The sequence below is a fragment of the Euphorbia lathyris genome, chromosome 7, assembly GCF_963576675.1.
Source record: "Euphorbia lathyris chromosome 7, ddEupLath1.1, whole genome shotgun sequence".
NCBI lineage: Eukaryota > Viridiplantae > Streptophyta > Magnoliopsida > Malpighiales > Euphorbiaceae > Euphorbia > Euphorbia lathyris.
Window position 1 is genome coordinate 32731035 of NC_088916.1, and position 10415 is coordinate 32741449.

General features: G+C 35.4%; 1 protein-coding gene across 3 annotated transcripts; it reads left to right on the top strand.

Moving 5' to 3' along the window:
• The first annotated feature begins 229 nt into the window (after nt 1–229).
• LOC136235382 (pentatricopeptide repeat-containing protein At3g09040, mitochondrial) lies at nt 230–6455 on the top strand. Of its 3 annotated transcripts, none has more exons than XR_010691786.1 (4): nt 230–680; nt 1188–4272; nt 5315–5458; nt 5777–6455. XR_010691786.1 is itself a non-coding variant. In XM_066025030.1 (2 exons), the coding sequence occupies exons 1-2, from the start codon at nt 611–613 to the stop codon at nt 4271–4273; spliced, it is 3156 nt and encodes a 1051-aa protein (XP_065881102.1). In that variant the 5' UTR covers nt 230–610; the 3' UTR covers nt 4274–4414. The 3 variants fall into 3 exon arrangements, 1 of the variants encoding a protein (XP_065881102.1); XR_010691787.1 differs by lacking the exon at nt 230–680 and adding an exon at nt 863–1023 and having other exon boundaries at nt 1184–4272; XM_066025030.1 differs by lacking the exons at nt 5315–5458; nt 5777–6455 and having other exon boundaries at nt 1188–4414.
• The last annotated feature ends 3960 nt before the right edge of the window (nt 6456–10415 follow it).

The following is a 10415-nucleotide window of genomic DNA, read 5'->3' on the forward strand; positions in this document are numbered from 1 at the left end:
TGTATATTCATTCATAACTGCAGCAATAGGGAATACATGCAATATATCCGTTGCACATGTGGGTGACTAGAGGATACGTGTCTCTACTTTCTCTCTCACCTAACAAACTCAAAAGCAGACAAAATAGCAAAAACGCAACAACAAAGCCTAAAACGGCATACTACAATTTAACTCATATCATAGACATACTGCCTAGCTGCAATCGAGTATTGACTATCCAGAATGGCCCGATGCAGGTGAACCAGCAGCTTCTGAATTTCTTGTGAACAGTCAAATCAGTTCAAAACAAATTTTTACTTAAAACATCTCAAAATTAATTTAAAATTGGACTACAAAATTTATTTTGTAAGATTAAGGCGAGAAGGGACCCTTGTCTCCGCCCCAATTCATTGATTTCTGGAGATAAAATATAGATGTGTGTTTTATGATTACATGCTCAGGAATAAATTTCTTCTTCTACGTTCCATACTCCAAAAGACGATAGCTTTCAAACTCTCAGAGGACCGAACTCTGTTTACCTTCTCCATTCATTTGTTGTTCTATTCTAAAGTGCCAGAAGAGGGATGGCAACACTTGTTTTCTGCTTTCTTAGCTGCTGCATCTCGCCGAAATGCAACTTCATCGTAGTCGCTGCTCCATCATCTCCACTAGTCCACCGACTCTACTAGCTTCCAAGGCAAGTTCATCATGGACCTTTCACAATCTCTCTCTCTCTCTTAATTCTCGTGAAATTTCTGGGAATTTTTGTCATTCGATGATATACTCTCATCGGACTATTAATTTTTTTATATTGTCAAAGTTGCAGTAGTTATTATGACAATCAGTAGGTTGTTGATGATAATAGACTCTTTTGGTTGCATGATTACTCATCACTCTCATTCAATTCTCTAGAGTTAACAACCTGGTAGAATTAACTGTGAGTTTTCTCATTTTTAGTGGTTAACAGTGCAAAGTTGTGACCTTTTCTCACCTACTTCACCATATGGTTGTTAAAGATTCGACTCGTGCTTCTAATTTTGTTGGGTAATTACTATTCTGCTTCCTTGGGTAGGAGTATATGTATCAGTTCTACCTGGGTTCTGGGTCGGTTTTCTTTTCGTATAGTTCGTTTTTCATGACGATTTTGGAGAAAGTGATTAAGATTGATGAATATTTCAGCCAATTCTCATTTTGGCCATTTCAGGTAGTTCACCGCAAGGATTTTCAGTTTAGCAAGGGAATGCGTCTCAGATTTTTATTCCAACCCTCCAACACACACAGCTTCCATCATCACGTCACCTTTTGCACCATTGCATATGACTCGGCACTTTTTACTCAGACCAATATATCCCGCACATACACCAGAACCTTGCAGTCTTGTCTACGAAAATGCCAATGGCTAAAATCCCAACACTTGTTCGACGAAAGGCCTCAATGGCTATATCAAATTTCAGCAACCTGCAGAATTATACATTCTCAAAGCCTTATACTTGGATTTTGGTCAAAAGGGTCTTTAGGCGATGCCATTCTTGACCTTTATGCCAAGTGTGGCAATGTTGATTTTGCAGAGAAGGTTTTTGATGGGCTTGAAAATAGAGGTATATTGGCTTGGAACTCTATATTATCCATGTATTCCAAATTGGGATTTTTGGATATGGTTGATAAGTCTTATAGGTCATTGCGGAATCATGAGATGTGGCCTAATGAGTTTACTTTTGCTATTGTATTGTCTGCTTATGCAAGGTTAGAGAGTGTTCAACGTGGCCGACAAGTTCATTGTAATATTATTAAGATGGGTTTCCAGTCTAGTTCTTTTTGTAAGGGTGCTCTTATTGATATGTATGCTAAGTGTAATAGCATGAATGATTGTCATAGTGTGTTTGATGGAGGAGTAGATTTGGATACTGTTGCTTGGACATCAATGATTGCTGGGTATGTCAAAGCTGGCTTGCCTGAGCAGGCTCTAAAAGTATTTAACAAGATGAGGAGAGTTGGCTTGGAACCAGACCAGGTGGCATTTGTCACTACTATAAATGCATATGTTGGCCTTGGAAGGCTTAATGATGCATCTTATTTATTCTCCCAGATGCTTAACCCCAATGTTGTAGCTTGGAATTTAATGATTTCAGGGCATGCCAAGAGAGGTTATGAGGAGAAAGCTGTTGAATTGTTTCAAAATATGAGGAAAGCTAATGTCAAATCCACAAGGTCCACATTAGGAAGTGTATTGAGTGCAATTGGTAGTTTATGTGCTCTTGAATTTGGCTTGCTTGTTCATGCAGAGGCAATTAAACTGGGCTTAGACTCAAATGTGTATGTTGGAAGTTCATTAGTTAGTATGTATTCAAAGTGTGAGAAGATTGAAGCAGCAAAGAAAATTTTTGATGCTTTAGATGAGCGAAATATTGTCTTGTGGAATGCAATACTTGGAGGTTATGCACAGAATGGATGTCCTTATGAAGTCTTCCAATTGTTCTATGGTATGAAGAACTTTGGGTTTCACCCAGATGAATTTACCTATACCAGTATTTTGAGCGCTTGTGCTTTCTTGGGATGTCTGGAAGGGGGTCGGCAATTGCATACGATTATCATAAAAAACAAATTTGCATCAAACTTATTTGTGGGGAATGCATTGGTTGATATGTATGCTAAGTCTAGGGCTCTCATGGATGCAAGGAAACAATTTGAGCTCATGAGAAATAAAGATAACATTTCGTGGAATGCAATTATTGTTGGATATGTGCAAGAAGAAAATGAAACCGAGGCATTCCATATGTTCCATAATATGCATTTGCATGGGATTATGCCAGATGAATTTTCCATGGCAAGTATACTGAGCGCTTGTGCAAATTTTGAAGGTCTTAAACAAGGGAAACAAATACATTGTTTCTCAATCAAGTCTTGTCTAGAAACAAGCCTTTATGTTGGGAGCTCCCTCATTGACTTGTATGCTAAGTGTGGCATTATTACCGCTGCACATGAAATTCTTGAATGCATGCCTAATAGAAGTGTGGTCTCCATGAATGCACTTATATCAGGATATGCTCCAACTGATCTGCAAGAGGCAGTGTTTCTTTTTAAGGTGATGCAAGCTGAAGGGTTGAACCCCTCTGAAATAACGTTTGCAATTCTTCTAGATGCTTGTTGTGAACCTCACCTCTTGAATCTAGGAAGGCAAATCCATTGTCTTATTCTGGAAAAGGGACTTCCATATAATGATGAATTTTTAGGTGTATCACTCTTGGGCATGTACATGAACTGCCTAAGAAAGACAGATGCATGTAATCTCTTCTCAGAGTTTTCAAATTCAAAAAGCACTATATTGTGGACTGCGATGATTTCAGGACTTTCACATAATGATTACAGTGATGAGGCGTTGCATTTTTATCAACAGATGCGTGGGTGCAATGCTCTATGTGATCAAGCCACGTTTGTCAGTGTGCTCAAAGCATGTGCCGTCTTATCTTCCATAAGGGATGGTAGAGAGATTCATTCGCTCATTTTGCGCACTGGTTTTTATTCTGATGAATTAACATGCAGTTCCCTTGTAGACATGTATGCTAAATGTGGGGAAGTGAAGAGCGCCATTCAAGTTTTTGAGCAAATGCCTTGCAAAAATGATGCTATCTGTTGGAATTCAATGATTGTGGGATTTGCTAAAAATGGATGTGCAGATGATGCACTAAGAATCTTTGAGAAGATGAAGCAAGCGCATGTTAGACCTGATGAAGTTACATTTCTAGGTGTCCTGACTGCTTGTAGTCATGCGGGAAGAGTATCGGAAGGTCGTCAGTTGTTTGATAGTATGGTTAACTACTTCAAAATTCAGCCTAGAATTGACCATTGTGCCTGTGTAGTTGATCTTCTAGGCAGGTGGGGTTTTCTTAAAGAAGCTGAAGAGTTCATCTACGCACTTAATTTGGAACCTCATGCTATGATTTGGGCTACAGTGCTTGGAGCTTGCAGAATACATGGAGATGATGTTAGAGGCCAACGAGCTGCTGCCAAACTGCTCGAGCTTGAACCTCAAGATTCTTCACCCTATGTGCTTCTTTCAAACATGCATTCTGCATCAGGAAATTGGAATGAGGTCAATATTTTAAGAACGGCAATGCGGGAGAAAGGAGTGAAGAAGCTACCTGGATGTAGCTGGATCATAGTTGGTCAAAAAACATATTTCTTTGCTGCAGGACACAAGTCTGGAGAAATGGAGCAAGTTTTAAAAGATTTGACCACTTCGATGAAAGAGGATGGTTATGTTACTGTTATTGATTCTTTTATCCATGACAATTAGTAAACCTTCTTTAATCTCTTAACCTTGTGTAGAATGTTACTCTTTTTTTTTTTGTTCTCTCGTTAACCTTGTGTAAAATGTTGAACAGATAGCGGATTTATTCCTATGATGAAATAATGGGGAGTCCTTGATATGTATGCTTATGACTGGTCTGGAGGATAAGAAGAGTGTCTTTGTAGTCGATAAGAACTAGATCACTAGACAAATTAGGTTAATAAGGTTATGAAAGCTGCAGATGAAACTTCATGTTAGTCTATTTGTATTGAATGAAACCCATTGCCAATATGCTCTTGCTTTCCAGTAGCCAAAATCATTTAGACCTTGTGGTCAGTTTCAGCAATCAATTTGTGGAGCAGTTTAGTACTTTGGATGCTTGAAAGGCGATAGCTTGAAAAAGTATTAGATGAAAAATCCTTGGAACACTTTGAAATAAAAAATGTAACTTTGCTCAATTTATTTGCAATTACTATGTGGACTTGACTGCACTAAATTCATATCCATTGACGGACAGTTTCGGTGATAACCATGCCAAATGAATGTTTCTATGCGCCTCTATTGATATTGTTGTGTTAGGCATCCATTTTGTTACTTTGCAAATAATGTAATTACTTTCCGTGGTAACTTATTTACTGGAGAATAGTTGGTAGTTCTATTCTTTCTTCCTTTGACTGTAAAAAAATGCACTTGATGCCCATGCAAGATTATGGAAGTTTTAAAATCAGAAAGTAGTAGGGATGCTCATCATTGACGAAAAGGAGTATAAATATGATGTTATTGTATAGTCTATAGTTTGCAGCATTAGAGACAAGTTTTCCGACATTTATTATTTTCTGTCAACCAATGTGATATGAAAGGATGTGTATCTTCCATAAGGGATGGTAGAGAGATTCTGAAGTGTTTAGGAAGACAATGCTTTATCAACATCTTGTAGTGTCTAAGTTTCCTATGTACATGAACCTGCAAAATTTTAACCACTATAGACTCTTAGTCAGTAAAAAGTTCTCTGAACATACTTATTCAGATAGGCATTGTTATTTTCAGATTTGGTGGTTCAATGAAGCTTGGAATGTGTATTGCTGATGAATTCAGAGCTGCATTAATCACATGGGCATCCTGGGCAGAGACAAACATTGATGTGAATAAAGCAAGTGCATTCTTCCAGACTCATGAATCTTTCCATTGGAGGTATGCTGCCATTCATTCTGTTCATTTTATTTTGGCCTAAACCATACGGAGCCCTAAAGTTGTCCATTTTGATCACTTTGCCCTCCAAACTAAGGGACAATCTATTAGCCACTGTAACTCCCTAAAAATGACATAATACGCCCCTTATTTTTCCTCATTCTATTAGCTCTTCATTTCTTTTATTGTTTGTTATGTTGTTGGTCTACTCTTTAGTTCTTTTATATTTGCAGTAAAAAACCACTAACCTTTTTAAAGTTCTTATTCAATAGGATTAACAGAATTTTCTAATTTCATTAAGCTGACACTTGAAATCTCTAGCTTTGTAGATGGTAATATTGTCATTCATTGTTAAACTAGCTCAAATTAAGGAATTAATGAAAGAAAAGAGGCAAGCATGGAAGCTTTTGGAACTATTTGAGGTACGCATATATTTTTTGTTTCTACTTGTTTAGAAAATTGTGATATTTAGGCTATTAGTGACATGATTCATAGGATTTGAGGTTTCAGGTATGTGAATATAAAGCACTTATGTTTATGTTGGAATTGCTTTGAAGAGGCTACTAATGCTTTCTAATGTAGCATAACCACCATTTAATCCTTCTTGAAATAATGAATGATTGGCTGGTTACTTAGCATAAGTAAGATTTCCTTTCAATTACTTTGTCCTCTTAAGTGCTGCTTTCATGGTCATGGATCTTGGCATGTTATTTCTGAGGAGTGGTAGCCATCAACTGCACTGCACAAGCTTCTCCAGATGCACTACCCGGGTTTGGGTTAATCTTCAGCATTAATGTTTCTTTCTGCTTATGTTTAAAATCAGGTTCCTCCCCTTTTAACTTGCACAGATTAGTTTCTATGCTCTTCTTTTCTGCAATTACTCGGTTTTCATGAGATGTGTTTGTTTGAGATAGCGTAGAGTATTTATAAAACTATTAATATTAAAGATCTGGTTCTTGAGTTACTGGAATTAAGACTATTTATTTATTTTTTTGTTCTGTGTAGAGTGTTTGTTCTGTGTTTTAATCCTTTCTGGATCTTTTTCTAATAATTTTCTTTTTTTAGTTGTTATATTGTACCAATTAAGTACCTCCCTCCAAATAGAGGATTCAAAATTCATATTTTATCAATTGATTGATTGCTAAATTAAATTCAGACCCTCATGAATTGCGGATGGCATTTGTTTTTATAGATATGTCATCTATGGACGCCAGTTAAAATATAGTTGTTTGCTATACTGCTTTCTACATATAGTTTAAATAAAGAAATTGGTCATCAATTTGCATTCTTTTTTTAGTTTTTTAGTATAGTTTAATGAATAATTGGTCGTCCACTGTTGTGTATCTGTTTAAGGGTGGTTAACATACCTAAACTGATACATAATTTTCTGATTGATTGTTCTTACGAAGGTTGGATTACAAAGTAGAGACAAGATGATTATGAACAGTAAAGTTTAATGATTTTAAGGATTGGTTTCGTCAAACGAAGTACCTGATGCATTAGTTGGATGCGAGTACTTGGCTTAAGAAAAAGGAAATTTATGTGTTTTTTAATCTATAGTTTAGCTTGAACTTCTAAAATTTTAATTTTGAGATAAAGATACTAAAATAGTCTCAAGATTTTCGGGGAAGTGCCAATTTAGCTATAATGTACAAAATAACACCATTTTAGCCTCAATGTTTGTGAAATGGTGCAGTTATAGCCATAGGTAAGGGAAACTTTGAAGCTAAATTAATGTTATTTTGTTCGTTGTGGTTAAATTGACCCTTCTCCTCCCGAGGCTATTTTGGTACTTATCCCTTTAATTTTAAATGCGAAAGATGATTTCGTGGCATTGTCTATTGTTTTGGTTATTTTTACCCTAATTATTATATACTGATTTAAAAAATACCCTTAGTTTTTGACATTTTAAGAGCAAGATGTCATCTAGATTTACGAAATGCTACTTATTAATCAACTAAAATTTTAGAGTTAACAACAACTAATAGTTGTCAGAAACAGTTAACAACCAAGAGTTAATCTGAGAATTACATATAGTTTACGCATTTTTAAGGCTATGTGATCCATTTGAAATAGAAAATATAGATAGAAAGAAAGGGTAAACTACCAAAATAGCTTCAAGGCTCCAACATATAAAATAACACCATTTTAGTTTCAACGTTTGTGAAATGGTGCAATTATAGATTTGGGTAACAGAAATTGACACGTCAAATATACCTACCGTAACCCATCGAGCTTAAAATTGCACCATTTCACAAACGTTGAGGCTAAAGTGGTGCTATTTTGTATGTTGAAGCTAAATTGACACTTAAAAACCTCAAGACTAGATTGGTACTATAAATACAATTCAACATTTTTGTATATATACTGTGCATTGCGTGGGTTTTAACGCTAGTGGAAAACATAAATTAGGAAGAGAAGATAACTGAATTAGTCTGCATTCGATGAACAAGCGGTTTGTAGAAGTTCCAGGTCTGAGATTTCTTGGAAGTCTTTGGATTGGCATTTTGTTTCATTTTTCATTTTTGAGCTTTTATGTTGTGAAATGTGCTGCCACTGTTTTCAAGTTTATTTCTTTCATTTAGAGAGTGTTTGGAAACTCTATTTTGGGTGGAATTCAATTCTATTTCTTTAAATTTCATGTTTGGAAGAAAAAAATAAAAAAAAATAAATATTACATATTTAAAAGTAGCTTGTAATGTGAGTTGGAAATGAGGCCAAAGATGGTATGATTTTATGAGAATTCAAATTCAATTGGGATATAGATGACACGTTAGCTCAATAAGCAATTGAATTCCTAGCTATTTAGATGATTTTTGCTTTGTTTTTTTTGAAGTAAAAGGGAAAACTTGGGAGAAATTAAAAAAGAAACGAATGAATATTGATCTTCAATCTAAGTCTGACGTCATTTGCTTTGTGCTAACAATTAGGAAAAATCTACCTAATTGCCTCTCATCTGTTTTTCATTCTATAGATATTATGATTCACAACAATAATTTTTTTTTTTTATATTATATTCCTACTTGAGTGTACTAATGTGTACTTCCAACTTATAATTTGGTCCAAAATCATTTAGGAAATTGATGGGAAAAAGTAAAGAAGAAAATATCAAATAGAGAAAACAAGTGTTTTCAAATCTTAGAATGAGAGTCAAGAAATTGAATGCTTGCTATAAGATTTTACAAATAAATATTTTAATCCAAACCTCTCCCTTACAAATAGCCTACCAAAATCAATATGATCATCAATCACTACCTATAATCTTGAAATGGCCTCACCCAATAACTTTAACTTCCCATATTTGTCTCCTCCACCGCCAACTCACCCTTTCCGGCCTCCTCCTCCTCCTCATGTTACACCTGTACGCCCGCCACCACCTCATGTACTCCCTTCTCCTCCTCCGCCCCCATTGCCACCTGCTCCATCACCAAGCAATAACACTACGGTAATAGTGATTGTTTTCGTCTCATTTGGAGGGTTGTTATTGTTGGCTTGCCTTGTTGTTGCTGCTGTGTGTTGCTGCTGCAGGAAAAAGAAGAAAAGGGTGGACGAAATTGTTCATTTAGACGAACATTTGAAGGTGAAAGAGGCCATTGTTGAAGGACCTCATGGTCCTCGGTCTCTTGTTCTAGAAGTTCAAGATGATGTTCATGTTGAGGGAGTAATCCATAAGGATGAAAAGTTTGGTGAAGCTCTGCATTCCATGCCTCATCATCCCCTGCAGCTTGAGAACAAGGCCTCCTAATTAAGTTACTCAATTAGTTTCAATGATATTCTGCAAAATATATGTGTGATTATACTACCATTATTTACTTAATAATAATGATCGATCCCTTCAAACTGGGATATCATATGCCATGTAATATACTTGACTCTTGTGCCACCTTATTTGGGTTCAATTTCCCATTATCATTGTTGGAGTTTTTATAGATGTAACAGTCGCTTGTAGCCTTAACTGTGGTCTCCAGACTTTCTCTAACAAATAATCCTTTCTCTCTAAACTTGTATTGTTAGAGCATCTCCAATAGGATACAATCTCAATATACCCCGTTGTATCCTACTCTCCCATTGAAAAGAGTATGATGAAAAGTAATATTTATCAACCGGTTGATGGTTCAACTTTTGTTGTCAAATGGTAAACACCGTTTTCACGTTTTTTCCATTTTTCGCATTTTTATTATTTTTTCCTTTTTTCATTTTCACGTTTTTTCACATTTTTCTATTTTTCAAGTTTTCCACCTTTTATTGTTTTTTGTGTTTTTCATTTTTTTTAAAATTCTTCATGTTTTACCATTTTGTGTTTTTACCATTTTTCACGTTTTTCGTATTTTTACCGTTTACGTTTTTTTTTTGTTTTCTTGTTTTTACCGTTTCTCTATTTTGCCTTCAATAATATACATTAATACTTGAATAATTGATGGTAATAATTAAAATTTTAAAATAAATAAGAAATTATACTTAAGGGCAAAATTGTCTTTTTAACTACAAAACTTATTTTATCAGCCAAAGATATGAATAGTTATTCCCAAGAAATACCTATTTTATTCTCTTATATGTTGTTCCTTGGTAATATTATTGTACTCTATTCTCTTCAATTCATGAACCAAACATAGCTTTGAGGTTATATCTCATTGTTGTGCGAAATTAACGAAAGATAAATAAGTAAATAATCGAAACACAGATTTACGTGGTTCACTAACGTTGTGTTGGCTAGTCCACGGGCAGAAGGAGAATAGTATTATTAGGAGGCAGAAAAACAGATTACATGATTAGGTTTACATACTGGGGTACTTATAATACCCAATCTAACCTAATCCAACTAGGAACCCATGATCTTAATCCAACTAGGAACCCATGATCCTAATCCAATAAGGAACTCATGATCCCAATCCAACTAGGAACCTATGATCTCACAATGTCCCCACGATTCCGAATCCAAGTAGAAATCTGAAACACAATA